Source organism: Marmota flaviventris, chromosome 1 (assembly GCF_047511675.1).
Source record: "Marmota flaviventris isolate mMarFla1 chromosome 1, mMarFla1.hap1, whole genome shotgun sequence".
NCBI classification, from domain to species: domain Eukaryota; kingdom Metazoa; phylum Chordata; class Mammalia; order Rodentia; family Sciuridae; genus Marmota; species Marmota flaviventris.
Window position 1 is genome coordinate 59,483,241 of NC_092498.1, and position 12,379 is coordinate 59,495,619.

A 12,379-nucleotide genomic window follows, 5' to 3' on the forward strand; every position below is an offset into this window, starting at 1 on the left:
TGAAGGTGAGAAAGTGTATGATGTATTCTAGAAAGTAGTTACCTGGCAAGTTTGGAATGTGGATTATTAGCAGTAAGTAAGACATGGATGGCATAGAGTGGATGGCTTTTAATCCTTGGATAAGACTTCCAGAACTGAAAAAGAAATCTTCAGATGATGTTTCCAGACCTTTGAAACTTGACTGTAGACTACTGGTCTTTAAATACACTAGCCTTACTTAGGATGAAATTTATTAACATTTAGCATAGAGATTATTAGATGAGTAGGGTATACTTTATTCATAAATATGAATGGCAACGGTTGGTGGTTCTCAGGTATAGGAGCATATTTTTCTCCCTTCTCCTTGCTTAAGTTATCTGCATGCCTCCCATCAGCCTCCTCCCCGCATATCTATATCTAGAGATACACATGTGCGTGCGCACACAACACACACACACATACACACACACACACACACAAACACATGTTCCATTCCTGTGTTGCTAGTAATGGAACCCAGAGACTTTACCTACTATGCAAGTAAGTGCTGGGCCACTGAACTATATGTCCCCAGCCTAAAAATACTGTGTTTTAGCACCTTATTAGAATTAGGCATGAAAGCTTATTTTCTGCTTTGAGGTTGGGAAAAAGGGACAAGTAAGATTTTTCTCCCCCCACGTCAACCCTATCTAAGAGAGAACATGGAATCAAGCTGTGAAGAAGATTAGGGCAGAGGGTCAGGACATATAAGCTATGCATTGAGGTAATTTTTCCTGGCTTTTGAGCCACAGCTTCTAATAATAGTACTTTCAGTTTTGTTTTATTTCTAAGAGCAAATGACCTCATGAAGGTGAAATCTCTCTATTCTAATGATTTAAGAGGTATTTGAGAAACTTGGTTGAATCTTGAGGACTCACTAAGCCAGTGGTTCTTGAGCTCTTTTGGATGCTGGCTTTTTTTGAGAAGCCGATGAAAGCCATGGACCATCTTCTTAGAAAAATAAACACATGTACATTATTAGCACATTGCCTGTTTGTGTAATTTTACAGTTTTTATGGGTCTTGTCAAGCCCATTCATTCACTCATTTATTTAGCTAGCATTACTGAGCAGCAGCTATGTGCTGGGTACCTTGTATTATGTGTTAGAAACAGAGCCACAGACAAAGCAGAAAGACATGCTGGCTTTCTTGGACCTTAGGTTTAGTGAAATAGACAATAAACAAAATATATAAGTAAATTGTGTGGTATATTGAAACATGGTAAGTGCAATGGAGAATAACAAAACAGAAGGAAGTTAGAGTTGCATTCTTTAATGATGTAAAAGGTTTATTCTTTGGTCTTTAAGTTAGGATATTTAAAAAAAATGCCAAAGGAGGCTTCATGTCTCTAAGTGTGCACCTTAAAAACAAATTCGGTGTCATATAAGAGAGAAAAAACACTTTTGCACTATTTCAACTTAGTTTTGTTTCTGATCTCTTTTATTTCTGTCTTGTTTCCTCCTTGTTTTCAGTCAAAGCCCAGAACTAGGTCAAATTCATGTTGACCTCTCATATTTCTGGAATAACCATAACTCTTTGTTTAAACTCTTTAAATAAATTGCTGAAATGATTAACTTTTGCTGGCTCCCAAATGTGAAAGAGCTCTGCGTTTTCCAGAAAATCAACATGAAGAAGTGTGTGCAAAAGACCTGCTTCATATGGTTGGGTAGACTCAGAATTCAGATTTCTAGAAATTTGGAAGCTAGCATTTAGTAAGTAAACCATAACTAAAAAAAATTTTTTTTTTTGGAAAGAGAATAATATGATGTATATGGGATAATTATATACCATGTGATTTTATCATCCTCTATTGTTTATTTATTTAGTTATATTAATAAGAAAATGTTTTGGAAGAAGCATATAATTAAAGTATACATTAACTGATAGGTCTAAATAAAATGAAAGTGGGTCATAAGCAGAGCTGCATAATTTAGTTGCCTGGTCAGAAGCAGGGTCTCTTTCCTTGGGCCGTTCCTGATATTTGTCTCTGCTGGTGGTTTAGCACAGCATGCCAGTTCACAGCTGGACACTGTTCAGATGCTGTCATTGCTTTGTGCTATTGTTGGCTCAGTGACCTTGTCTGATTTTTATTGTTGATCACAGTCACTGATAGTGTGGGGAAATGAGACTATTGGAGAATTTCAAAGTGGGAGGGAGGCAGGCACTTCCTGGGTTTCATTAGTTGGAGGAAGCTGGCCTAATTGGTTACTACTACAGAAGTAAACATAGGACATCTGATTGGAGTCTGAGAAACCCAGATCAGGCTGCCACAGCATCAGGAGTTCAGGAACCGGGGTTAGGTTTAGGAGTCTTACTGACTGTGTGACCTTATTTATATCATAATCCCTCAAGGAATTCTGTGATAGTTTGGCTCTTAAATGTCTCTCCAAGTCCCACATATTAAAGACTTAGTCTCCAGCTTGGCACTATTGGGAGGTGGTGGATCCAACATTTTGTTGCTGTTGGAGATCGAATCCAAGGCCTGGTGCAGAGGAAGCACTCTACCTCTGAGCTATATCACTAGCCCTTTAAAAAATCTTATTTTGAGGGACTAGGGTCGTGGCTCAGTGGTAGAGCACTCGCCTAGCATGCGAGCACCACATAAAAAATAAATAAACAAAACAAAGGTATTGTGTTCAACTACAACTAAAAAAAATATATTAAAAAAATCTTATTTTGAGATAGGTTCTCCCATAGTTGCTCATGGTAGCCTTGAACTTGCGATCATCCTGCCTCAGCCTCCTAGGTAGCTGGGATTATAGATGTGCTCCATCATGCTTAGTAGTGGAATCTTTAAGAGGTGGAGCCTAGCACAGTGGGGTCCAGTCATTGGGAGCATGCTCACAAAGGGGATTGTGGGACCCTGATCTCTTCTTCCTTTTTCTTTTCTTCCCAGCCAGGAGGTGAGGGATTTTTGTGGAGTATTCCCTACCATGGTGTGTTGCCTTGCCACAGGCCCATAAAAAAATCGGGCTATTAAATCATGGACTGAAAATCCCAAACTACGAGCCAAAATAAATCTTTTTTTCTTTATAAGTTGATTTAGCTCAGATATTTATTATAGTAATGGAAAGCTGACCAACACAAACTTCATCTTTTTTTCCTATAAAGTGACAATAAACTAGAGTGGGTCACTAGTCTTGTTTTGAGGTTCACATGATACATGAAATTATTTTGAAAATATAATGAATTCTTAGATGTATGACATTGAGGAATAGGATGCCCTTTGAAAAAAAGGTAATATTCAAATTATACTATAGGTATACATGTACAGATGCTTTTTAATTTTTAGCAAGAAAAAAAAAGTACGTATAGTTTTTAAAAAGACATAGTACTGAAAGGCTTATAAGGAAAATGTCAGTCCTCTAACTAGCCCCTGCCACCAGTTCTGCTCCTCAAAGGCAACAGTTTTCAGTGCTTTTAAATTGTTTCCTCTGGAGTTTACCTTCTTGTTTCAAAGGAAAAAGAATATATGCCTTTTCTTGGCATTTTCTGATACTGACTTCTACCCTGGATATCAGAGTAACTCAATCTCTTCTGCTACATAGATATATTCTATTTTTTTTTTTTAAGATGAGATCTTGCCATGTTGCCCAGGCTTGCCTCAAACTCCTGAGCTCAAGCGATCCTTTTGCTTCAGCCTCTTGACTATTTGGGGACTTTAGGCCTAACTCTATTTTTTTGTTTTTGATAGATAATGCTTGTTCATCTTTATAGAATACAGTGTGATATTTTAGAATACTTAGGTTATCCATCCTAGCAAACATTTATCAATTCTTTGTGATGAAAACATTCAAAATCCTCCTCTCTAGTTATTTTGATTTCTACAATATAACATCATTAACTCTGATTACCTTTCTGATTTCACTGGTAACATTTTTGTCATTGTATTGATATTTTTCATTGATGAAAATAATGTAAACTTTGGCCATGTCTCCTTTCTTATATGCTTTTTTTCACCCTGATATTAGTAATACCTCTTTTTTTCAACTGCTTGACTTCCTGAGTATTTATGATTACTATTTTATTGCTTTCTGTGACTTCCCAATGTAGTTTCCCTGAGGAAAAGACCCTCGGTGGTCTTCCAGCACCCTTTCTACAACCCAATCCCTTTTCCACATGCTTTTTCAAACTCTAGTGATTAGGGTAGAAAGTAAAAGATGATATTTTTTTTTTCCTTTGGAATCTCAACATAGATTCCATGTCTTTGAGTCTTATGGGATAGTAGTGCTAGAGAGCAAGTTCTTAAAAATAAGTTACTCTTGTGTGATGGGACTGGAAACTACACACCATGAAGGAAGGAACATGAAGAAAAGCGTGCCTGTTAGTTCAGCTCTCCTGTTGCCTCTTTACCTCCTTTTGAAATAGCTTTGTTGAGATATAACTCACATACCATGTAATCAACCCATTTAAAATCCACAGTTCAGTGGTTTTTAGTATATTCACAGAGTTGTGCAATAATCACCGTAATTTTTATTTATCTCCCGAAGAAACCTATTGTCAACCCTAAAAGAAACCCATGCCCTGAGTCATCCCTGTCCAGTTCCCTTACCCTCCCTTGTGCCCTGGGAACAGCTGATCTATTTTCTGTCTCTCTGGACTTGCCTGTTCTGGATATGTCACATACATGGAATCATCCAGCATGTGGGCCTTTGTGACTGGCTTTATTTAGCATTTTATCTTTTAATACTTTTTAAAAATCATTTTAATACCTTTAGACAGTAAGTCAAAGCTACCAGCTTTTAGAGCAGAAAAAAAACAACAACCAGTTTTCAGGGTATTTTGTTATAGGAGATTTTAATGTACTGTTTAAAGACAGTGTTACTTAAAACATTTTCAATAGTTTTGTTAACATAATCTGGGCTGCACATATTTAAAATGTATAATTTGATCAGTTTTGACATACATATGTGTGTGTGCTTGTGTATGTATTTTTATATGTAGGTACACACACATACACAAATACCTAGAGCACTTGAGGATGAGGGATCACGACAATTAAGATAAGGAACATATCCATTATTCCCAAGTGTTTTCTTTTGATCTTTTGTACTCCATCTCTACTTATTCTCCCCCACTTGATCCCTAAGCTGTTACTTTAAAAACAAACAAACAAAAATAGACTGTGTTAAGTGAGATCAAGTGTGAAAGTATGGTGGAGGGAAGCAGTAAACATGGAGACCAGCAGGGAGATCTTGTGCGAGTGCTGTTAACTAGTTCTTCTTCTGTTCTGTGAAAATGGAGACATTTCAGTTGGCTGTGGTGGCGCATGCCTGTAATCCCAGTGGCTCAGGAGGCTGAGGCAGGAGGATCACAAACTGAAGGCCAGCTTCAGTGTCTTAGTGAAGCCCTAGTAAGACTCTGTCTCAGAGTAAAAAATTTAAAAAGGGCTGGAGATGAGGCTCAGTTGTTGAGCACCCTTGGGTTCAATCCCTGGTACTGGGAAACTAAAAAGGAGACAGTTCACAATACTTACTTCTAGTGTCTTGTCTTGGTCAGTATTAAATTAAAAAAAAAAAATTATGGGCTGGGATTGTGGCTCAGTGGTAGAGTGCTCGCCTAGCACAGGCGGGACCTGGGTTTGATCCTCAGCACGTCATAAAAATAAAGGCGTTGTGTTCATCTACACCTAAAAATAAGTAAGTAAATATTTTTAAAAATCTATGAAGCAAATAGTATTGAGCATATAGAAACTCCATAAATGGTAGCTGTTGTTAATGTTATTTTATACTAAAGTGTTTGATATATTAGATACTTCATCCTCATCATCATTCCAGGACTGGTATGATGCCTAACTTTTGGTAGGCCCTCAACTTTTATTCATTTCTCTATCTCCTCAGTTCTTGATAAATATGGCATTTGTTATTCTCTTTACCAGATTTGATAACTGATTGAAAAATTGACATTCATTCATCCAACACATTTTATTTTGAGTACATGCTATGTGGAAATCACCAAACCAGGCACTGTGAATGATTTCAAGCTGCATAAGAGATGGAATGAATCTTGTCTACATGTAATGAAAACATCCAGAGGAAATGTGTGGACAGAGAGGCATGGATGTTGAGAGGCAGGAATGAGTGCTTCTAGGATCTGAGACCCAGGAATGGTCTCAGGAAGGATGTGCAATTTGATTATGACTTCAAAGGGATGAGAGGGGAAGAAAACTTAGCTGGAGAAATGGAATCAGTACCACACAGGGTTCTTAAACTCAGTCCAAGAGTGGTGAGTGGTTCTGTGTAGGTGGGACACAGTATATGCAGAGGAGTAGTGTGGATCAGCTGATGAGCTGGCCTGGGCAGTGCTGAGCTCAGGAGGTGGGATGGGCTTTGTCAGGTGGAGAGCCATGGAAGATGTTTTGGTGGTGGAAGGGTTGTGCCTTGAGTAGACTGTTCTTGAGGACTGTTTGGCTCTTGTGTGTGGACTGAGTTGACAGGAAGATAGTTGAATAATTGAGAGAGCTTTGAAGTGTCTGGATGTTACTTAAGATCCTAAGTAGGTTGTGGCTTTGCAGAATTCAAGAGACTGATAAGATGGGTGGTGATTGGTTATCAGAGTTTAGGCTTGCTTGCTTTTAGCACTTATGGTATGCCAGCCACTGCTAATTCAGGTCTTTGTGTGTTCAGTTATTATACCTGTTTTGCATTGAGGAGACTAAGACTTGGGCTGGGGATGTGGCTCAAGTGGTAGCGGGCTCTCCTGGCATGTGTGCGGCCCGGGTTCGATCTTCAGCACCACATACAAAACAAAGATGTTGTGTCTGCCGATAACTAAAAAATAAATATTGGAATTTCTCTCTCTCTCTCTCTTTCTCTCTCTCTCTCTCTCCCCCTCTCCCACTCTCTCTTTAAAAAAAAAAAAGACTTGGACTAAGAGAAATCTTTTTATGTCTTCCTCCTGTGCTGCTGCTTCTCTTCCATTTAGATGGTTCTGGTAATTTCTCAGTTTTCCTTCACCCGCATCTCCCATCTTCTCTCTTGTCCAAGCCCACTGCTGTCTCTTTTATTAGGTCTTCATCTCTTCAAAACACGACAATGTTGGGATACTTTTCAGGTCATCATTAGACTCTAGCATTGCTGAAACATAAATGAGGTCATGTCTTTGTGTCTGCATGTATAAAAAGATGCTTCTTCATTGTCTGTGGGTGGAGTGGGGGAGGCTCTTAGTGTAGTCTTATCCCTTAGATAGATTTGGTTTGTTCCCTGCCCCCAGGCGCCATGTTCCTGTTTGGCTCTGTGTCTTTGCATGGGTAGCTTCTTCCTTTTCTCTCCATCATGAATTTCTCATCATTCTTCAGCACTCACACAGATCACTGCATCTGTGATGCCACTGGCAAGTGGGCTCTTTATTCCTTCTTCTTAGGCTACAGCGCATCATATTTTATTTAATTACTTATCTCACACCACAGTTTTCAAAACTGTTTTGAGGCAAACTTATAAAAATGCATGTAGCAGTGAAAAAATGAATGAGCATATAAGAGCAAATAGACTACTAGGGTAGAAAAATAAAGCCAAGAAAAAGTATGGAACTACATTCCATCATGCCCTTCAGATTTTGCTTTAAACTTCCTGGTCACAGCAAAGGGGAAAGAAACATGAAATGTTACGTCTCCCAGTGACCGTCAGATGAGATAGGCAGTTGCTCCAGAGAAGAGCTTTGCCGGTCACTGAGAATCGGGCTGTGTCTGGGGTCAGTGGGAAGGTGGAGGTGGCACAAGTCTTCAGCATGCATGGCAGGATCCAAGAAGCAGCTTCCCAGAGACCTCGATGGTTCTGTATGGCAGGACACCAGGTCACAGTTCAGTAAAAGCAGTTTTATAAAAGCCAGGACTGATGGTAGGCCACAGGTTTTTGTTGGTCAGTCTTAATCCAAATATAAAATGTCATGTAGCCAAAGGAACAATACTTACCACACTTTTGATGTATATTTATTTACTACCCCCTGCCAGACGGTCATCTTGTCACAGGCAGTGATCATATTTCTCTAAGGTTTGATCAGTGGGTAAGGAAAGGAAGAACATTGATGAATGAGATTTGTCCAGGAATCATCATGGTGCTCCACACTGAATCATAGGAGCTCAAAAAGTCGGGTTCGTATCTGCCATCCAAGAGCTACAAATAAGTCATCATCAGCTTTCTTTACTATTTTAGGCATAGACCTGCTTCTGAGGCCGTTTTCAGCACCAAGTACATCAGCTGAGTGAAGCAAGATAACTACATCCCAGCCAGTCTGCTTCCGAGATTCAAAAGAAAGCCTCTAAAATAACTTAATTTAGTTTAATTTTACCTTTGCCTGTTGCATTTAGGACTAAGAAGATAATAATCTGAATATATTATTCTGATCAAAAAAGAAGTTAAATATGCATTTTCAAGAGAAAAGCAAAAATAGCAAATTCATTCATTGAAAATGTCAGTTGTTCCAAAACAGACCTTCTGGGCCGGGATAATATAATACCTTTCTTTTTCTCACTGCTGCTTTGTGTTTCTTTGTATACACAGGAACTTGACAAAGAACTCCCAGTGCTTCAACCATATTTTGTCAATGACCCTGGAGAAGCTGGAGTGAGGGAAGCTGGCTTAAGAGTCACATGGCTGGGACACGCCACGCTGATGGTGGAAATGGATGAACTCATATTTCTCACAGATCCTATCTTCAGCTCTCGTGCTTCTCCATCGCAGTACATGGGTCCAAAGCGATTCCGTTTTCCCCCATGCACAATAAATGAACTCCCCCGAATAGATGCAGTCCTTATCAGCCACAACCACTATGACCACCTGGACTACAGTTCTGTCATTGCTTTGAATGAGCGATTTGGTAATGAGTTGAGATGGTTTGTGCCTTTGGGTCTCCTCGACTGGATGCAAAAATGTGGCTGTGAGAACGTGATTGAGCTGGACTGGTGGGAGGAGAATTGTGTCCCTGGCCACGACAAGGTCACCTTTGTCTTTACACCTTCCCAGCACTGGTGTAAAAGGACCCTAATGGATGACAACAAGGTTCTCTGGGGAAGCTGGTCTGTCTTGGGGCCTTGGAATCGATTTTTTTTTGCTGGAGATACTGGTTATTGCCCTGCTTTTGAAGAGATAGGAAAAAGGTTTGGACCTTTTGACCTTGCTGCTATTCCCATAGGAGCTTATGAACCAAGGTTTGTAAATTTCCAAAGAAAACACTTCGGCTGCATGATAAGTTTAGAAATTTAAAGGATATGATTTTTGTGAAACTGTGTAATGGTGAGCTTTGTTATACATTGATGGGCTTTGTGGGTCAAATTCAGTTAGATATTATTAAATTTCAAATATTTTAATCATAGGATAGCCTTTATGTAATTATTCCAAATCAAGAAGGAGGGCGTAAAGAAATAACATACCTCATGCGAAGTTCATGTACCATTCCAACTAAAGTTAAACTTGTAAGCCAGCAATCAAACCTAACTCTTGTTCTTTCTTTCACATGGAATATTCTTTCTTTTTATAATTACTTTTCACTCCATGATTGGAACGCACCAATCCCTTGTCCTATAGCTCTCCTGAGTGGAGCAGAGAGAAAGCCAGAGCTGGCCTGTGGCATTTCAGCCTTTTAGTCTGCGCTAAAGTGTGTGTGGTCATGACGTCACACTGCTCTCCGCTCACCCTTCAGCCACTGTGTCCTCATCACTTACTTCCAGAGCAGCTCTCGGCCACATATGGCTGGAGACCTAGGAGAACATCTGCATTTTCCTTAACACTGTATGTTTAGGGAAAAGAGAAGTGATTTCAGTAACTTTGTTACTATCAGTAACAAAGTAAGGGCTAATTTAAATTTTTTTATTTAAAAAATGATTTTTTTTGCATTTTACAGTGCTTGTATACATGGGTACAACTGCATTTTATTTAGGTGATCCAACAAATAGAACACCTAGTGTTTCTCTAACACATAGATGGAATATATGAATCTTATCTTTTGTTTCCATCTGGTTTTGTTGAACTTATTTGTTAACCTTTTAAGTTCACTAACTCCATTTTTCCCTATCTTTATTAACATTTATTTTTCCCTTTTATGTTTTTTTTTTGCTAGTTTACTTAATTTGGTGGCTAGATTTTAATGTTTTAGTGCCTGATAATTATTAAAATTATCATAAATCAATATTAGTGCTTGAAATTCACTTCTCCACTTAAATAATTCTAGTTATAATGAAGCCTCTGAAAATATCAACCTGTGTTTTTTTAAGAACTGTTCTAATCAATTTAAAAAAAAATTTTTATAGTTGTTGATGGAGAGCATGCCTTTATTTATTTTTATGTGGTGCTGAGGATTGGACCAAGTGCCTCACACATGCTAGGCAAGCACTCTGCTACTGAGCTACAGCCCCAGCCTGGTTTAATCAATTTTGTATGATAATGATCTTTACTCAGTACATGTTCTTAAAATAACTGAATATTTCTAATTTATAATTATGAGAGTAAGTCTTCATAAATAGCAATGTACATATTAGATATGTGCTTGTGTTGATAAACCAAACCATATACACATTTACCTACTTCTTCCTTCCTGCTTGCATTGGGCCATGTTTATTTCTAAGACAGGAGAAGGGCAGGGAAGATGTTATTTGCTGTAGAGAGTTAAATGTGGCAGCCTATTCTGGGTAGTTCATTTCTCTGATCAGTACTAACAGTTTCAGAAATAAAGTATCCATTCAACAAACTTGAGAGTGCTCTACAAACGTGATATGATTACAAAAACGACTTTCAGTCATGTGCTGGGAATGCTTCGTCCTTACTTTTGAGATCTCTTGTCACCAAGTCTGTTGGGATTTAAAATTTTAATTGTTTCATCGTAGTCAAAAATTTAAACTTATTTCAGATAGACATTAGAATAGAAAGGAATTTCTATCCCTTTCATTTGCAGTAGGATCTTTCAAAAAATCAATAAAGACGCACCCCCCAAAACTGTTTTCATCTTGCCCTGAATTCTGTGCCAGGAGATATGGCAGAACAGTGCTTCTGTAATCTTCTGTTGGGGAGAACACAGTGGCTTTGTTTTGGGGCTCTCTTAGGACCTAGCAACTGCTGGCGGTAAATAACACCCTTTGGCTATTACAGATGGATGGATTCCTACATGATGTTCCCTGAACTGCAGAAGCACCTGTGCTGAATCCAGGCTCATTAGTTTTTCGGTAGCATTAGTAGGCCCTGGTGGATCAGGTAGACAGTGTTGTTATTCCTCCACCAAACTGATGGCTTGAAAAGCAAAAGGTTTGCTTGTAGATAATATGTTTTTTCCTAATATAGTAATTTTTTTTTTCCTGAAAGTTGATTTTTGTCAACTGTACTTTTCTGGGAGAATTTTATGGAATAGCTAGTATGCTTCATGCTTTTATAAACATTGTTTTTGTTAATCCTTGTAATAACCTTTACCCAGAATAGGTCTAAATTTATACTTAACAAACAAGGAAATGGAAGTTCAGAGAATTAGAAGGGACCTTCTAAAGGCCTTCCAGGAACTGCAAGAGCTGGAATTCACAGCCAGGCCTGCCTCCTGCCTGGGTCCTTGTTCTTTGCAACCTTTCAGTGCTTCTGCATTATCTCGAATCATTCGTCCATTACGCAGGCCTCCCTTCTTGTGAAACCAAACACCTCAATGTTCAGTTTTATGAAATTTAGATAAAATATCTTGAATACTAATGGGATTTTATTTTTTACTCCTGCTGTTTAAATTTTATACACTTATTTTTGTTTACTTTTCACTTCAGCAAGTTTAAAAGAAATTTGTTTTCATAGGCTATCCAGATTCTTTTGCCATTTGAATTTTGGTTTTCAGTTCTTTACTCATTATTCAGTTTCTTTGGGTCATATCCAGGATTTCAAAATATCTACTTTTTAAAATAATAAGTCATATCTTCAGAATGTATCATCAGTAAAATAAGGATATACATGAAATAAAAGTTTACTGTTCAGAGAGGAGTTTTGAGATTCATGTATTGTGTAGCAATTTGTACAAGAAAGATGTTTGCTTTGTTTCTTTTCCTCCAGCAGAAAAGTACTGAGTGGAGTTGTTTTTGTTTTTTGTTTTTTTGGTACTGGGAATTGAACCCAGGGGCACTGGGTCACACCGCTGCCCTTTTTTTTTTTTTTTTTAACTTAAGAGTCTTGCTAAGTTGCTGGGGCTGGCTTTGAACTTGAGATCCTCCTGTTTCAGCCTCCTGAGCTGATTACAGGCTGGTATGCACCACTATGCCCGGCTAGAATTATTTTTGCCTACTGTGATTTTTTTTTTTTTCCTGTTCAGAATCTTTTTGTTAATTTTTTTTTTTTTTTTAAACAATTAAGCTTTGACCTCCAGGCTTGGTTTCTGGCTCATTCTGTTTGTGTTGCTTATGTTCTATA

The 12,379-nt window shown here is 38.3% G+C and overlaps 1 protein-coding gene across 2 annotated transcripts in view; it reads left to right on the forward strand.

Moving 5' to 3' along the window:
* Positions 1–12,379, forward strand: part of Napepld (N-acyl phosphatidylethanolamine phospholipase D) — a 38,722-nt gene that overhangs the window by 17,227 nt on the left and 9,116 nt on the right. For both annotated transcript variants that reach the window (XM_071613346.1, XM_027926281.2), the window contains exon 3: positions 8,516–9,162. In XM_071613346.1, coding sequence (XP_071469447.1) covers positions 8,516–9,162 — 647 coding nt within the window. The remainder of the gene's footprint in view (positions 1–8,515; positions 9,163–12,379) is intronic.